This window comes from Ambystoma mexicanum, chromosome 13 (genome assembly GCF_040938575.1).
Source record: "Ambystoma mexicanum isolate Mex_15411 chromosome 13, UKY_AmexF1_1, whole genome shotgun sequence".
Taxonomy (NCBI): domain Eukaryota; kingdom Metazoa; phylum Chordata; class Amphibia; order Caudata; family Ambystomatidae; genus Ambystoma; species Ambystoma mexicanum.
Genome location: NC_090938.1, coordinates 576,807,542 through 576,826,558, shown reverse-complemented (window position 1 = coordinate 576,826,558; position 19,017 = coordinate 576,807,542). Strand labels below are relative to the sequence as shown.

The 19,017-nt window shown below is 44.5% G+C and overlaps 1 protein-coding gene across 6 annotated transcripts in view; it reads left to right on the top strand.

Moving 5' to 3' along the window:
- ABI3 (ABI family member 3) overlaps window positions 1–19,017 on the top strand; it is a 331,848-nt gene that overhangs the window by 46,535 nt on the left and 266,296 nt on the right. For 4 of the 6 annotated variants that reach the window (XM_069634393.1, XM_069634395.1, XM_069634394.1 and 1 more), the window contains exon 1: window positions 8,425–8,585. The exons of the other annotated variants lie outside the window; for them this stretch is intronic. In XM_069634393.1, the coding sequence (XP_069490494.1) occupies window positions 8,469–8,585 (117 nt within the window). In that variant the 5' untranslated portion in view covers window positions 8,425–8,468. Of the gene's footprint in view, window positions 1–8,424; window positions 8,586–19,017 lie in introns of those variants that run through there. 6 annotated transcript variants of the gene reach the window in all.

Here is a 19,017-nt window from a genome sequence, read left to right as displayed (position 1 = left end):
TCTGCCTCTCATTTTGCTTGTTGGTGTTAGTGGGAGGAGGATTTTTAGGCCCCACCCATTTCCAAGTTCAATCTGGGAGTATTTTTCACCTTTGTAGCGGCGGCCGTGCTTGCTGGTTTGGGGTTCTTCGGGTTGTTTTTTGGTTTTCAGAGGGCTTTTGGACCATAAATCCAGGTGGCCTGTTCTATCACCCAATCCAGCGCCTAAGATCATGAAAATCGATTACTAGTTGAGTCATAATGTATTTCGGGAGTGCATCAAATTATGTGTTGATGAACTCCTGACTATTCGTGTTCACCCGCATAGAGGTCTGTACAAACGCTTACTTCAGCTCTTGCACAAACTCTCTAGGCGCTTGTTCTTCCGCACACTGCATCTTATAGGCCACCTTGCCGGCCTCCTGTGGGATTATTAGAATGGAGAAGTGTTTTAAGATGGCTGCCTTGAAGGTGGACCATTTTTGACCATGGACCATTTTTGGTGATCTTGGTTCTCCAGCCCTGCAAAGAAGCTGGAGTATTAAGTGGAAAATGTCAATTTGACAAACTCCATGGGGTTCCTATCATTCTTAATACCAAATGAAGTCATAATCTGGTCATAAAGCTCTAGATGCTCCCATACGGAGTATTTAGCATTCTTATGGTAGGGACTCATAAAGCTCTTTGTGGTCTTTATCTGCCGAATTGGATCTTTCACAAGACTTCTCTTCTGTTTGGCAGACTTTCTTCCACTCACCCACTGACTCAGAGCGGCTGCTATTGGTGGTCCACTCCTTGTCCCCTAGGCACTCCCTACCTCTATGAGACTAGGAATTCCTCTCAGAAGGACGGGGTCTGGTCTCTTCTACCCTGTGGTGATGTGGGCTCTCAGGGTCCTTTCCTTGGTACTCCTTTTTCCGCACAAGGAAGTACTCATCCTCCTCATCCCTCCTTCCTGGTATGGTGGGGAATTCACCCCACCTCCCTGAATGTGTGGAGGTTTTTAAAATACTCTTTCAAGGCCTAAACTCTGGTCCTTCCCTGTCCACAAAGCGGACCATGTGGTCCCTTTGTAACTTCATTTTCTGCCAGTTCAACTCCCTGATCTTTTCATCATAGGAGCCCTCCTGGCCAGAAGTACATGCCAGGGTATTTTTAAATTTCCAGGGCCCACTGGTCCGGCCACCTTCCCTTCTACTTTCTAGAGATGAATATTCATCAATATCTGACAAGGACTGGCCTTCTGGCTCAGTTGTACCAGGCCTGGTTGAGCTCGGCTGCTTCATGTTTCCCTGTTCTTGAAAACTGGCAGTTATGAAGTCAGCTGCACACTGTATGTATGAGGTGGTGATTTGGCTTGAGTTCCCTGGTACAGAGGTCATCACTCCATGATCGGAGGGTGCTTGTCCATATCCTGGCTGGTCAGGGTGCTTCAAAGCCTTTTTGTATTTGGCTATTACATTTTTCAACCTCTCACATTTGTTTTTGTCAGTCCCGATATCTTGGTGATATACAGAGGCCTGACATTTCAATTCTGACACCAGTGCTTGAGTGGCATCCAGCACTTTGTGTGGCATTAATCGATCTCCGAGTCCCTTGTTCTCCTCACAATGGGACTCATGTTCCTTCTGTGAGGCTTGTATTGTCTGGGCATATTCAGACTGTTTCTTTTTCAGGAGACTAATCTCCCCCCCCTTGTGCAATCAATTTTGGCCTGTGTTGCATGCTCCATGTCAACCTCTGCTTGCCTCACGTGTTCCATTCATTTTTCATTTTGTAGCAGCATGTCAGCCAGTTCCTGAGAACATAACTCACGTTTCTTCATGTCCGTCCTTAACTGACGCTCTTCCTGAAACAGGGCTCTATTCTCTTGACACAATTTGTTATTTTCTTCTCTCAACTGCTCTCTTTGCTGTTTCAAAGTGTTCAGATCTTGGTGCTTCTGATCGAATTCACCCTGAGAATTAACATCCATAATGACTAACTGGATGTTTTCAGTTTTCAGTTGTTTAATATGTGTTTGCAATGTGAAACTGTCCTCTAAGCAGGCTCTATTGTGAACAACCTGCTTGTTTAATTTGTGTAGATTTGAGCTCAGGTTTTCACCACATTCTTAATACTACCCTTGCAGTGATGAAAAGGTAGCCATGCTATTGTGTTGCAATCTCATACTTTAGCTGCTGAATAATATGTTCTAATTTTGACTATGAATTCTGGCTATGTCACGCTTTTTCTTCTAATTGTTCCAACACTCTCTGGGCTTGATTCAAAAGTTCAGACTGGTTTTACACAGAGTCTACACTATCCTGGTATCTTTCTTCCATGATCATCATATGGAAGTAAATATGTGCTATGAGCTGACCCATTTTAAACTGCTCATCTTACTAGTCTGTGTCATGTAAAAGTTAGCCAGGGCCTGATGTAACAGCCGATTACATGCCACAAATCAACATTTGCAGAGGTAACATCCTGCATCATTCTAGCTTGCCATATTTCATGCTCTTGTTCTACGCATTCACCTTTAATAAACAATTTGGATAAGTGGTGCTTCCTGGTCATATTGATTTCTACGGTGCTAATTCTAAAATGTGTTCTGCACCTCTCTGTGCAAGGGCAAACATCTCAACCCAGTTCTTGCTTAGTTTCCACTCACAATGACAACTCAAAATCAACACTGTTTTATCTATACACCGCCCTGGAACCCAGGGTGTAGGTCTGAATGGTACTTTCACAATGAAACACAACTTTCCACCCACAGCAATGAAATTACACCCAAATGAATAGTCTGCTGCTACTGCATTGACACAAGCGAAGACTCTCTACCAATCCCAGATGAGCCCGCAGCTTTGTCTCAGTTTATTGGGAGATCACACTCAACTCAGGGAGTCCCCCCCCCCCCAAGCAAGGTGGTGCACAATAAAGTGCTATTTCTTTCAGATTCACTTTCGTTAGGCCTCCAACCCGTCTTGCACCCAACCCAAAAAATACCCTGTGTATCCAATGGACAAGGAACCAGGCTGGTGTATAATAAGAATATATTTATTTATTTATATATGTAAGGTTTAACAGGAATAACTAGCAGCCAATATCAGCCACCAATGCTGTGGCAACAACCAATATCACAACAATAACTTGATTATTAAAACAACATAGGTACAATTTTAATTTTAAAACATGCAGTCACAATTTACAACAAATTTTATTTCAATTTAACTAACAGAAAACGTTCGCAATACATTGGAAAAATAGCTTTTCAACACACATTCAAAGGACAGGCAATGCTTTGGGATTCTGGTTTGGGAGGCAAGGGAATCAGTGGTAAAATGTGTTTTAGGCTTTAATTTGAAAGCAACAGTTGGGAAAGAAACTCAAACGGAAATCATTTTTCAACACACATGAAAATGAAAGGCAGGACTTTGTAATTTGGGTCAGAGGAAAATGGGAACAAAGGGGAAATTTTGTTTTGCAACACATACAGATGAGATGAAAGGATTTGTAATTCTGATTTTAAAGGAATGGGGATGAAGGGGGAATTTTGTTTGGCATGGTCCACACTGACTTGAAAGGCAGTGTTTTGTGGATTACTTCTTTTGCGATTCAGGACCCCTCCATTTCTGTACAGGAGTCAGGGGTTTCAGAAAACAGTCAACCAAGGTCCTCATTAAATGGAAGGCGGTAATGGTTAACGGCCACCGTTAATGGTAACGGTGACCGTTAACCATTACCGCCTTACTACGAGGTCCCTTAGCGGGTTGGTGCTTTAACGCCTGCTTTTTGCAGGCGTTAAAAACCAACCCGCTAAGGGACCTCGGAGCTAATTACGGCACCGCAAAATTGCGGTGCCGTAATTAGTGCCTTCCCCATTCCCATAGAGCCCTATGGGGCAGAAATGGGAATGGGGAAGGGCAATGGCGGAAGGGGAATTTACCGCCCCACCAACCTTGGAATGGGGCGGTTAATCCCCTTTCCGCCAAGGCGGTGCCGGTAATTTACCGGCATGGTCCAGGGTGCTAATAGCACCCTGGATCACCGCCTTCCGTGTAATGAGGCCCCAAGTCTTTATCGGCTATACCAGCACTACACACTAGACATGAATTTCTTTTAGTTTCGAAATCTAACAAAACTCATCCTGTGATTTACTACATGGGAATTAATTGATGTACGTTAATAAAATGTGCTAAGGGTCTACACAGTGTCTCACCCTTCCCACAATTTATTGAACAGGATTGAGCGGGCTCCAAACACAATGCAATTTCATCAGAGAGGGTGGAATTCTATGGGAAAATAATTTGAATGAGATTTAATAAATTGTGCAAATGGCCTACCCAGTTTCACCCCCTCCCTCGTTACTCTCTAATGGCAAGGGATACAGGCAGATAGCCCCCCACAGAATTTATTGCTTTGGGAAATCTACTTACATGGGAGCTCTCTGCTCTTTGTTCAGGATGCCAGCCAGATTTTTAGGACCCTCTTTTGGTAGGCAGCTCACACCAGGCCTCTCCCACAGAAAGGTCCCTCAAGACAGGCCTCTCTCAGATAGAGCTCCCAGGTTTCCAGGCAAGGTTTACCCTGATGGTCTTGGTAGCTCTACTTGCCTCTCTGCTAGCTGTTACTCCCTATAGTCCAGCAGCATGTTATCTCGGAAAAAAGTCAAAAAGCTTTGTCTGATGCACACCTGCCCTTTTATAGCGCAGATAGCACGCCAACCTTGTCATAATTCCCACAGTCAGGATTGGTTAGCTCGCTCCCTCCACCTCCCTCTACCACACCCCCCCTGCCTGCTGATAGGACGAGGAATTGAGAGGAATGTGTGATGTAGGCCGAGGGAGGAGAAAAGATACATCATTTCAAAATGGCAGGGAGTTTTACATTTTGTGTTCTGAAAATCTCATAATGTGACAACTCCCTTCATCTTTCAGATAACCACATGAATATACATATTTTTGAGTTCTACATTTTAGCGCGAGTTGGACAATAGTAATTTTATTTTAGCACGGGGAGCTGCAATTTTTCGTGGTTTGCTACTGTGCCGAAATAGCTAAAATTGGGACCATTTCCAATTTGAACCTTAGTTTCCTGCTCTATCACTTTTCCAACTTCCCCATCTCGCATATGTATGAAAATGGCAGAATCATAATTTTTCCCATAACTGAGTTTGTGTACATCACACAAATTTTGTTTTTACAGGGTCACAATGGGCTTTTCATTCTGTTTAATATAAGCCCAGATCAATCTTGGTGGGATCCCCGCTGCAGTTTTTATTTAAGAAAATGGTGTTCAATGTTTAATAAATAGCAGGGCATAACATGGCCCCCGGTTTTCATTTTCCTTAAAACATGTGACCAGCCATCTTGTTTATCCATGTTTATCTTACCCATTTTCTCCTTGGCTTCAAAGGCTAGTTGTCTGGAGCTTAATGCACGTTTTAAGTGGAGCCTGACCTTCAAAGTCACTTCTGCAGGAGATGTTATCAGCAACTCCCATACTTTCAATCTACTCCTTTGTATATCTTAGCATTTAACTTGACAACCAGACATTCTTCTCCTGAGGTCCTTAGCCAAAGGTCTTGAGTCCATATTTTGAAAGGGTCTTTGTTCAGAGCTAATGCACTTTTTATGTGGATATTTAACCTTAAGGTCGCTTCTGCTGGTTTGCTTTATCTGCATCACCCACAGTTTAGATCTCTGGCTTTGTATTTCTTTATATTTTTACTGAACTTACAGGCCGGTTGCCTTGATGAACTCAGCCCGAAAGGTCGGGGTCACAATTTCAGATACCCTGCAGCTCAGTGGAGAAAAACAACAGCAGCCAATTACCTGCATGGTCCTAAAGGAAAAAACATTTTCCATTGGCACTGTATGTTTAACATGTTGCATTTCGGATTACATGTAGGCCTGTTGTTCATAAATACAATCTTTCTTTATATAGTTTATAAACAGAAATATGTTCACTCTATCCACACAGATAGGCCATAGTTACATAAGGAAGCAGTATTCAAATATAAACCAAACGAAATATGCCCTTCTTTGTCCATGCTGTCATGTTATATGATGAAATTAAGTCTCTTTCTTCCTGATGAATGCAATCCTTCCTTGAACTTTACTTCTTAATGAAAGGCATCATCCCTCCTTTTTAGCTTCCAAATGCACAACTATTTCTTTACATCCCATGCGCACTGCTGTAGTTTTTAAATCTGTCCATGTGTGATGTATTTCTTTAATATTACAGTTGAAACAACACGAGTAGCCCTTCTGTATTGTCCACACATAGGCCATTTTTTACCATCGGAAACTGATGTCCCCTTTAATGCTCCAAGTAGGCCTTTCCATTTAAATGTCAATTCATTTGTGAAAAGTAAGTGTCTTTCTCCACTTGGGCACTTGTACATTTTAGTAGAATTTAATTAGGCCCATTTCTTTCCATGTCACTAGGCCTTAATTCGGAAAAAGAAGTGTTTTGGATTGGTCTGCATTTCTCAATGGATAGCACCAGCCAGCTTCATTCTTAAATTTGGGCCTGGCATTGCCTCCTATTTCTGACATTCACGGGCTATATTTTACCTCACAAAAGTGCTCTGCATGGAAAACAGCAGGAGTTGGCCACCTGCTCGGACCATATTGAGGCTGGACAAACGTGGCCTTGAGATGCATTTCTTTATATTACCTTTAAACCTGAATTTCATGTATTATTCAACACCGTAGGACCTGAAGTTGGACTTTTCTTTGTCATCACAAGATAAGAGGGGTGAACAGTAAACATACTGTAACCGTGAAGGTAACTTTTGTTAGCATCCAGCTTGATGTTCACTGATTTCTCGCCAGCCCTGCAACCCTGTCCGGAGGACACCAAACATTTTTGATTAGCCTTTCATTTGTGACAGTTCTATTGAAATCCGGGTGGATCTTTCATCTTAATTGGACCACTGATGATTCTAGAGCTCCAGATAAGATTTTGAACTAGGATTTCTTTACTCCTTATTTTTTGAAGCTAGAAGTAAAACTCTTTTTTTCAAGAGTATAAAACTAATTTCCATTGTCAGTGATAGTCATTTTTATGTGAGTAAAAATATATCTTGTCTCTGAAACTGGGATCTTTTTGTAATCCAGACTTCTTTGCACCTAGTCATTCTGGCAAATTAAAAGTTACCTTTTTGCATTTAAAGGTCCTTTTCAGATAATTGCAACATCATAGAAACTTATCAGTGGAGCTATTTGGGTACATTCTTCCTTTAAGCCATATTATCTGTAGGGCTGGTTGCTACCTTTTTGATTCTTAATTCTTATTAAAACTTTATTCATATTTCTGTCATGGCCATTTTGATGTTAACCAGTTCATAAATATTCTCCATTTTGATAGATCCCCAGCACCTCTGACAGAGTAAAGTCTTGAGCTCAGCCCACTCTATTTATAGGTGAGTCAATGGTCCTGCAAGGAGGCTTTTGTTTTTCTCCTCCTTAGAAATAGCTGGAATCATAAGATGCTATTAAATCTGTGACCACAACCACACTTATGTTCACCTAATGAATTCCTTACAGTGCCCATGACAAGATCATCTAGCGATGATGGGAGCCTGGGGTCACTGATGCAGGAAAGGAGTTTTATAGCTGTATAAAAGGCATTGGATGTCTGGAAAATCGGTGAAGATCACACCTTCGACAGTAGGTGGCAGCATGGTTGAATATAGAAACAGATATATGGCAGTGTGGTAGAAAGCGATGTCTGCAATCCGCTAACAGACATGGGGCTTTAGCTAGATTATCACAAATTATACCAGAGACAGTTAGTAATACTATAGAAACCTGGGGCTCCATTATGGGGGATAAGAGGGCTCTTCAGAGGGAAATCCGGAAGCCAGTCCCTGTTTGAAAGATCTTAATTCCAAGGGGGCTGGATGGAGGGATTAACGATGATGCAGAGCCAAGAGGGTGCAGGAGCGGAAGGCAGCACATTAAATATTAAGGCTGCAGTGTCTATGTAGCAGTGTTTACCGCCGCCAGGCATCCAGGAGCTAGTGGCACACTATCACCACAAACATATTTACTATTGATTTATAAGAAGGGTGAAAGACTGAGCGCCCAGCGGAGGGATTGGAACCTGTGACTGTGATGTCACGTGGCTCCTATAACATGTGCGCCATTGGCCAGCAAGACTAACAGGGCTACTGGAGGGGCTACAGACGACTCACAGAAATCCATGGTGTAAAACATAAATCACAAAGCTAAATAACCAATGAGGCAGGGAGACTGGGTGGGAGACTGGCAGCTGCTGAGCCCACGTGAGGTTGATGAGACAGAGCGCAGACAGAAGTGAAACAGGCCGTGGGGTGAGGGCTGTGCTATCTGAACTTATATTCGCAAATAGTGTCAGGAAAGGGCGGAGTTTGGGGCCTCTGAACGAGCATATTACCTCAAGTTCTGTCTGCATTTGAACCACTGTCGGAGGGGCCGTGAGAGCGGACCACAGTGAAGGGAAGTGGCAGCTAGCGAGAGGATGTCAGAACCACTGAGTCTCCAGCAAGGAGACATCCTGTCTGGGCGGCAAGCCCTGAGGGACAACAGCAGCAACCTGCAGAACGTAGCCGAATACTGCGAGCGGAACTACCTGCAGGTACGCGGTCAGCAGTGCTACTTTGGTAGGAAGTTCAGGCATGGAGCCAGCAGGTGAGTGGTGTTAGAGAGAGCTGCCGGCGGTCGATTTGATATGCAGGTCCTTCAGAGAGCCCCTTCAGGGCTGTACTAGAGTATGCAGCTCCTGGGGAGATTCTGGAGCTCAGTATGATACACGGGGCCTTCAGATGAGCCAATGCATAGAGCTCCTTCGGGGAAGTGCTGTACTGGAGGCTGCTCCTGCAGGCAAGTAACAGCTTCTGCAGGACAGCCAACGCATAAAACTCCTGCGGGTTAGTATTGCTAAATTGTATAAAGCTCTTGCAGGTCATTCAAAGTGCATCGCTCCTGCAGGTCAGCACTATGCACAGTAGTTACAGGGCAGCCGTTGTGTGGAGCTCTTATGGGTCAGCACTTTAGAGAGTGCCTGCAGGTCAGTCGCTTCATATAGCTCCTACAGGACAGTACTATAGAGAGCCCCTAAAGTCCTAGCAATGCATGCAAGGCTTCCTGCAAAACAGAAAATGCATGGTTTTCACGCTGGTCAGTGGCAGAGAGCTCCTGCAGCAGTGTCCCCAATGTGGTAAACGGCTCATGCAGCAGACCCAGCAAAGTGTGAAGCACCTACTGGACGAGCACTAGGCAGAACTACTGCATGCCAGCCAGTACATCCAGCTCATGCCGGTCAGTACCACTCAGAACTCATGAACCAGACCCAACAATATATGGAGCACCCATGTGACTAGTACTAGGCAGCACCCAATAATGTATGGAGCACCTACATAACTAGGACTATGCATAACTGCTGCATGCCAGTCAGTTCATCCAGCTCATGCTGTTCAGTACCACTCAGAGCTCATGCAGCAGGTCCAGCAATGAGTGGAGCACATACTGGACTAGCACTAGGCAGAACTACTGCATGCCAGCCAGCTCATCCAGCTCATGCTGGCCAGTACCACTCAGAGCTCATGCAGCAGATCCAGCAATGTACAGAGCATGCACATGACTAGGACTAGATAGAACCCAATAATGTATAGAGCACCTACATAACTAGGACTATGCATAACTGCTGCATGCCAGTCAGTTCATCCAGCTCATGCCGGTCAGTACCACTCAGAGCTCATGAACCAGACCCAACAATATATGGAGCACCCATGTGACTAGTACTAGGCAGCACCCAATAATGTATGGAGCACCTACATAACTAGGACTATGCATAACTGCTGCATGCCAGTCAGTTCATCCAGCTCATGCTGTTCAGTACCACTCAGAGCTCATGCAGCAGGTCCAGCAATGAGTGGAGCACATACTGGACTAGCACTAGGCAGAACTACTGCATGCCAGCCAGCTCATCCAGCTCATGCTGGCCAGTACCACTCAGAGCTCATGCAGCAGATCCAGCAATGTACAGAGCATGCACATGACTAGGACTAGATAGAACCCAATAATGTATAGAGCACCTACATAACTAGGACTATGCATAACTGCTGCATGCCAGTCAGTTCATCCAGCTCATGCCGGTCAGTACCACTCAGAGCTCATGAACCAGACCCAACAATATATGGAGCACCCATGTGACTAGTACTAGGCAGCACCCAATAATGTATGGAGCACCTACATAACTAGGACTATGCATAACTGCTGCATGCCAGTCAGTTCATCCAGCTCATGCTGTTCAGTACCACTCAGAGCTCATGCAGCAGGTCCAGCAATGAGTGGAGCACATACTGGACTAGCACTAGGCAGAACTACTGCATGCCAGCCAGCTCATCCAGCTCATGCTGGCCAGTACCACTCAGAGCTCATGCAGCAGATCCAGCAATGTACAGAGCATGCACATGACTAGGACTAGACAGAACCCAATAATGTATAGAGCACCTACATAACTAGGACTATGCATAACTGCTGCATTCCAGTCAGTTCATCCAGCTCATGCTGTTCAGTACCACTCAGAGCTCATGCAGCAGGTCCAGCAATGAGTGGAGTACATACTGGACTAGCACTAGGCAGAACTACTGCATGCCAGCCAGCTCATCCAGCTCATGCTGGCCAGTACCACTCAGAGCTCATGCAGCAGATCCAGCAATGTACAGAGCATGCACATGACTAGGACTAGACAGAACCCAATAATGTATAGAGCACCTACATAACTAGGACTATGCATAACTGCTGCATTCCAGTCAGTTCATCCAGCTCATGCCGGTCAGTACCACTCAGAGCTCATGAACCAGACCCAACAATATATGGAGCACCCATGTGACTAGTACTAGGCAGCACCCAATAATGTATGGAGCACCTACATAACTAGGACTATGCATAACTGCTGCATGCCAGTCACTTCATCCAGCTCATGCTGTTCAGTATCACTCAGAGCTCATGCAGCAGGTCCAGCAATGAGTGGAGCACATACTGGACTAGCACTAGGCAGAACTACTGCATGCCAGCCAGCTCATCCAGCTCATGCTGGCCAGTACCACTGAGAGCTCATGCAGCAGATCTAGCAATGAACAGAGCATGCACATGACTAGGACTAGACAGAACCCAATAATGTATAGAGCACCTACATAACTAGGACTATGCATAACTGCTGCATGCCAGTCAGTTCATCCAGCTCATGCTGTGCAGTACCACTCAGAGCTCATGAACCAGACCCAATAATACATTGAGCACCCACATAACATGCAATATGCAGAACTACTGCATGCCAGCCAGCTCATCCAGCTCATGCGTGTCAGTACCACTCGGAGTCCATGCACAAGACCCAACAATATACAGAGCATCCATGTGACTAGCACTAGGCAGAACCCTACAATATATGGAGCACCAAGATAACTAGGACTATGAATCATGCTGTTCCCATCTTCATCTTGTATCCTGACTTGCAACATTATATGTTACTACTGACTTCTGCTATTGTATTCCCTCTCCACTCTTGCTTCTCCATTCTTTTTGACTGCTTAATATCTGTTCTCTCTCCCCTTCCCTTCTCCCTTTTCCTATCTCCTCCCCTTACTTTCTTCTATGCACTTACTGTATCAGAATTGTCCCTGGACCAAATATGATAGCAACCTCGTCTGTTTCATCCACCCTCCCATTACTGTTTTTTTCCTCCCCACACCCCCTCCAGCACTATCTGAAATGTCGTCAGGCCTAGTATGATGGTCGCTTGTTTTGTTCCTCCCCTCCCTTTCTGCACCCCTCTCCCTCACCTTTTGTTTTTCTCCGGCTCTTCCAGAAATGTCGTCAGGCCTAGTACGGTAGTCGCCTGTCTGTTTCCATTTGCTTCCACTCTCCCCCTCCCTTCCTAATCTATGTCTTAGCTCTTGCACTATCCAAAATGTTATGCGGCAGAGTACGATTGTTAATTTCACATCCTTACTGTTCATGGCCTGTAAGAATGTCATTGTATTTTATCTTGTTCCGTCCCTTGCCTTGAAGCGCTTTGAAACACATTGTTTCAAAGCGCTATATAAGCGCTATATAAATAAACTATCATATATCATATGCATAACTGCTGCTTGGCTGCCAGCTCATGCTGTTCAGTACTACTCAGAGCTCATGAACCAGACCCAAAAATACATTGAGCACCCATATGACTAGCAATATGCAGAACTACTGCATACCAGCCAGCCCATCTAGCTCATGCTGGTCAGTACCACTCAGAGCTCATGCATCAGGCTCATCGATGCACAGAGCACCTACAGGACTTGCACCCTACAGAGCCTCTGCATTGCAGCCTGATCATTAAGCCGATGCAGTTCAATATCACGTGGAAGTTGGGTAGTCCTTCCATTGCATATAGTTTCCATCTAGCCTATCCTCTAACATGCAGTACAAAGTTGCTGCATATCCTGCATTGGCTAGGGAGAACCATTAATGGACTAGCAATACAGAGACCGCTTACAGGTTTAAACACAACTCGCTAACCAACTGAATTCCTGCAGATCTGGCACTATACAGAACAATGCAAAGTGCAAAAGTGCTGATGGTCTAGCAATATACAGACCTGGTGCAGGTCAGTTCAGAACTCCTAAAAGCCTAAACCCCTACTAGAGTTTACATGTTCATTTATGTCCTATGCATGAACGTGTTTAGCCTTTGCATAATCAGGAGTGGGCGGGGCTTGCATTAATTTGGATGTAAATGTATGCTGTATGCACTGACGGAGTACGAGTAAACAAATGGGGTAGAAACTAACCAGGAAGGATAGCTCAGGGGTAATACTCTGGTCTTGTAAACAACACTACACTGAGCAGCGCAGTCTGGTACGGCGGTTAGAGACTGGAGCCCAACATGAAGCGCAATATAAGAAACTGACATCTTTTCATTATGAACAAAAAAAAAGACGAAAGAGGTTCACGGGAGGGTGCGATAAGGAAAAAAGATAAAATGGGGGGTTTAACAAGTAATGTGGTTGACATTATGAGGGGGACTCGCAAAGTCAGTTCACTGCAATGGGATTTCATTCCAGCATCAACTCTTTGCCTCATGTTTGCATCTACACCATTAGCTGGATTCTTGTACAGATCACACAGCATCATTTTGCTCGACATTGGGAATTCTAGATTGAGAGTTCTTTAACTCGAGTCTATTGCCAGTTCTCTGACTGCAGGGGCTTTTCTATTTAACTCGAGTCTATTGCCAGTTCTCTGACTGCAGGGGCTTTTCTATTTAACTCGAGTCTATTGCCAGTTCTCTGACTGCAGGGGCTTTTCTATTTTTCTTTTTTTTTAAATGTGTATATTTCCAATTATGTACAGAAGCAATAACATGGCAACAATCAGGCAAGTGAATCAAGAATGGAAACAAAACCTAAAAGAAATCATTAAACACATTCCAGATCTTTTCATATAAAGACAATTTACATTTCAATTTGTAAATCAACTTTTCTGTCCTTGACAGGCAGTGCATCTCCTGGACCCACTTTGCAGCTTATTGCCTTATATTTCAATCCCCCTTTACTGTGTCTCCTGCTTTGATCGACCCTGACAGGTCATGATGTGGGCTTGTCTTGTGATGAGAACCTTCCTATCTTGGTCATTACTGCCCTTGGTTTCATCCAGTTAAGGCCAGATGCTCAGGTGCTATCGTGATGTCGTGAAAAGTGATCACGCGGCATTCATTGGCAGTGCTGACCTGCTTGATATACGGGCATCTGCGCCTTGTTATTGATTCTTTTGCAGAAAGACATTTCACATTTTACAAAGGACCTTTGAAACTAATCTACTAGCAGATGTACTCTTACACTATGGTAGAGTCCTTTTGTTTAGCGTGCATATTTCTTTAGCAATAATCACGAGTTCCGAGGGCCGTCCTGCGGCCCTAGTTAATAGCCCTGAGCTTCACCCTCGGAGAACATGAATATGGCTATTATAGTACCCCAGGTTTATGTCCCGGGATGTTAATAGGAATGTATTTATTTGAAGCAACGGGTCACGGTGAGCATGATACCCATTGCTTCAAAGTTATACTAAGCTTACATGTCTGCCGTGGAAATGGAAGCAGGGGTGTTGCTAGGTCTGGAAAAGATCAGGGGCTAAGCTTATGTCGAGACTGGCAGGACTCAGGCTAGCTAGCATTTTGGTTGTAGCACCTGAGCTTCTATCCGGAGCTACAACAAAAAGACCCGGGGCTGTAGCCCCCTCAGCCACCCCCTAGCAACTCCTCTGAATGGAAGAAAGGTTCTGATGGCGGAGCGGCAGACATGAGAGGAGCGGTGTGACAGCACCGCAACCCCTTCAGATACGTGGGAGTCGGGGAGGGAAGTGAGAAAGAAGCGGGAGCGACAGGGGGGAGGGAGGTAAAATGGAGGTCCGGGTGCGACAGCATGGGTTTATACCAGCACGTATTCTGAGCAATCTGATTGGCTGCATACTGATACGACAATAAAGACATGCTAGAGGAGTGACGGGAACAGACAAATAACATGGCTGACAAACAAAGGCAACCCTTGTTAATTTAAGATTTCATTTTATGAGCAGAATGGATTCCTTGCAGGTAATGGAATAGCACAGGAGGGTTCTTCTCTCTGTCCAGCACAGCATAAAGATAACTTTGGATCCCAAGATTCATCTCCGTGTCTTCTCACCATTATATTCCTTTGCCTTAAGACTGTGGGTGTTCTGTTAGAGGTGCCAATGTTGACGTGTTCCATGTCTTAAAATCACGGCAAAAATGGCAGCGAATACAAAATATTGCAGCAAAAATGCAGTGGTTTTGCCGTCACAATCATGTAAAGGATGCAGGGGACAACCCCGCAACCACTGGTCCCTTTATACCATTTAAGTGGAGCGGGGGACACCCCCGCAATCCCCACTCCTCTTAAATGGTATAATGGGGTTCACCTTTACTGGGTCAAACCACGGCATTTTTGCTGCAATTTGTTTTTACCAGTGACCTTTTTGCCACGATTTTATTAACTGATATCTGCTGACGGATGAGAAAGCCAACTCCCGTTTTGGGGCATATGTGTTCCTTCTAAGACCTGAGAAGAATCTTTTTAGCCACCACAGAGTGGTACATAAAATCCAACATACCTTTATCTGCCTTTTGGAATGTTCGATTAATGCCCCAGAATATTTCGAGAGGAAGGGTGAGATGTTGCACCTCTTCCGGAATGACTCTCTTTTTTGGGCCGTTAATGGCTTGATGAGCATTTGTCCACCTGATTCGCGTTCATTGGGGTGCTTCTTTTTGCATTGGGTGCTCCCTGTAATGGAACTCAATCAGGCTAGTGCTGCTCTGTTCCTCAGAGACTGCAGTCGAGGTGGCCTTAGAAGCTGCAGTTGTTTTTCCTCTGTTTCTTTTAGGTTGTACCATGCCCTGGCTAGGAAGCTTTGGATCCCCAGAATTGTGCCCTACAGAGGGTCACAATGCCTAATTTTTCAAGCAAGATTTGAGGAACATACCTTATCTGCCCAACCCTAACCTCCATGATGAACGTGGCTATTCCTTTGGCTGTATTTGTGCAGGTGTCTGTGTGCATAAGGTGTGTTTTGTTACTTTTAAAGGTGATTCCTAGCCACAAGACAATTTGAATTCTTTCAAGAAATGCATTGTCCATGCAGAATGTTCTCTTCCCGGTAGGTCTTGATAGTGAGACACATATAATAAATGTTCACTATGACTTGTTTATTTGTGTGCTGTTTTTCTTGAAGGCAGTAGTGGCCGAAAAGAGTGTCAAAAGTGGTTTTGGTGTTAGGTCTGTGGACTGAATCATTGGAACTTTATAAGCACTTTGTATCGTGGAGTTTTTGGGGCCAGTCACAAAGCCTTGAAGGATCAACATCAGAGAGGTTTGGGCACTCACAGACTTTGGGATTTAAGTGCCCAAACCTCTTTCTTGACACATCCTTGAGGTGTCTCAAGTTTTCTGCTTCTCGTCAGGACTTCTTGGTGGTTATCACTCTCCTGCGGGCTCCCGGTACCACATGTACCTGCAGCCTAGGCCGGGTAAATTGTAGAAATCAGAGCTGGGTGATATGGATGAGGCCCAAAGCTTCCACTAGGTGGCTGACCAGCTGAGCTTCCCTGTAGGTATTAGTAAGCTGGCCTTCGTTCCCTGCCTTGGTGTACGAGCTCCATACCTCCTTAATTCGTCACAATGATTCCTTAGCTAAGGGGTCTTCTCCTGCACTTCCTGTACTCTCCACCTCACGTTGTTTCTAATTCACCTCCTTGTTGCTTCGCCACATGCTCTTACCACCATGCCTTCTCAACACCAGCCTTATAGGCTGACAGTGTGCTGGCTCCCTTTCCTCCACTCTTCCAAAAAATTCTACATTATCTCCATTTGTCTCTCCTTCTGAAGTCCTTATAAGGCAGCGTGACCTTAAATGGGAGATTAAGAAGCTAGAGGCCTTCAGAAGATTGGGGGTCGCTAATTCCATTGTCTCCACTTCCCTCCAGAAGAAACAAAATGCATGGATGGCTCTGCATTGGCCGCCAACAAACCTTTATGAAATGCATCTGAGATAAAATGAAGATTGAAAGCAGGACTTGAAGGTAAAGTGTGGATGTGTCTATATAGACACAATCTGTTCCAGATTGTGTGACTTTCTGGTAGACAGATGTCTGGACATCTGAATCACTCCAGCAATGTTCTAAGATAACCCACCCTTAAGAGGCCTTCCCTCTCAGATTTCAGCCCCCACTCCTGGCTCGAGTGGACATAGTTTTGGTCATCAACTCCAGATAAAAAAGGGCGTATTGTGAGATCCTAGAATCCATTTCGGCTCTGTTTTCCACTCATGGAGGATGGGAAACCAAGACCACCTGGCCCAAAATGGAGCAACTAGTTGGATCTGTGCTTGTCCCCATGCATTTGGCAAGGACTCTTGTCAATAATGCAAAAGATTGAAAGGCACATAGAATAACCTTTGGACAGCTCAGAGAATGTGAATCTCTCTGTGATGCTAACAGATCCCTGTACCTGGCTCAATACAGGGCGTAATCAAACAATATTTGTCACAGGCTGGAACATTTAGAAGGAGACCAAAATAGCCTTCAAAACATTTCTATGAATGAATCACAGATTATTACAGGTTGTTACATCAAAGGGCTGAAGTTATTAGGGCATACAACATTAGGTCATATGTACAATCTTTATTAATGTACAAACATTAAAAACACTTCATTATAAGAAGAGTCATAACATAGGAAGTTTCAACACAAATCTGCCACAGTGTTCCTTTCATCATGGTTATATCTTAATTTTCATTATTCCACTATCATTTCTGTGGTCTCATTTGTTATCACAGTAAATTCTATAAAGAATCTCATTGACTGCAATTAAAAATGATATACAGAAGTGTGGCCACTCACAGGGCACCAGCCCCTGTGAGTGGAGTGCCAATATGTGCAACACAGTGCCCCACTCACAGGGTGGTCATGGCAACTTCGCTGCTGCACACACGCATACAAGTGCTGTGTGACTGCATTTTCCTGGCCGTGCCCCTGCCCTCCTTGAAGAGAAGACTTAAGGTAAGTGTATGGCTGGTCACTGTAAATCCCTTGCAGAGACTGCTACATAGATATGTTATGGCAGTAATGGTCACTTTAAATCACATGCATGAAGTGATTAAGCCTTCCTGCATGTGATTTAAAGTTTCAGTTGCTGGCATAGTTAGGTTGCTCAATCTATGCCAGTTATGGTCACTTTACATCACATAATGTAAATGGATAAAGCAGCTGCCATAAACTATTTAGGACAGTAATGGTCACTTTAAATCATATACATGAAGCTCTTCATACATTTGGTTGAAAGAGACTCTTACTGATATAGATAGGCTGTGGCAGCAGACTCATGAATGCGATTTACACTGGTCATTACTGGCATAGATCGGTTATGGCAGAAGTCTCATGAAAATAATATAGAGTGCTCCTATGTTCTGTACTGTTGGTGACATGGTGTTTACTGGATTATTCCATGTGTTACGCTAGAGAACCAACTGTAAATTGTATGGGTTCTTACTTCATTTTTGTCAAACTTTGTGTTGCAAAATTCAACATTTCAGCACATTATTCGAAAAATGTTCCCCGCTTAATTATTCTTGGCCCCCTCACTGCACTCGGTCGCTCACGCTATTTGAGGAAAGATTTGGGCACCAACACTAAAAAAATATTCACCCGTTATGACTAGCCGATGCATAATTTCAGCATATTATTTTAAGAAATGTTCTGGGGGAAACCCCCCAAACCCAGATAATTGTTTAGGGCTCACTTACTGCGCTCAGTCGCTTGCCCTAATTTGAGCAAAAATGTAGGACCTGTCACTGAAAACATCCACCTCCCCATGAGGGCTCTTTCATGAATTGTTTAGAATGTTGGTGCCCCTTCGGGAGCTAGCCGCCCCAACCCATCCCCCGGCACCAAAAGCTACTTCCGCTACTGGGTTGAACTGTTTCTGGTGTTGCATATGTTCAGGCTGGAAGGTGATATATGATATTTTATTTGTATCGTGCTCATAAACAAGTGTTTCAGAGCGCGACAAGGCAAGGGAGGGGAGCAAGGGAGAACAAAAACAACGATCTTACTGGGCCCAGTGACATTGAGAATTTGCAAGTGAATGGGAGAGGGAAAGGGGAAAAGTGCAAGGGAGGGGGGAGAATTGGGAAGTGCGGCGCAAAGGAAACATAGATAAATAATAAAATAAACAAATAATGAAAGACAAACAGTGGTAGTGCAGCCAGCAAGTGGCAAATGCTGGGGTTAAGGCAGCAGACATGGTATGTCTGATAACTGCAGGAAAAGTGGGGGGACTGTATGGTCAAAGATACAGACCCAAGTGCAAGGGATTGCCCGGAGGGCAGGGTGAGCAGGTACCAGGCCCGGGAGGACAGAGGGCAGGCCAAGTGCACAGTGCAGAGAGAGAGAAAAACAGCAGGGGAGAGGAGGGGCGAAGGCAGAAGCAAAGAGGAAGGTCTTGAGGTGCT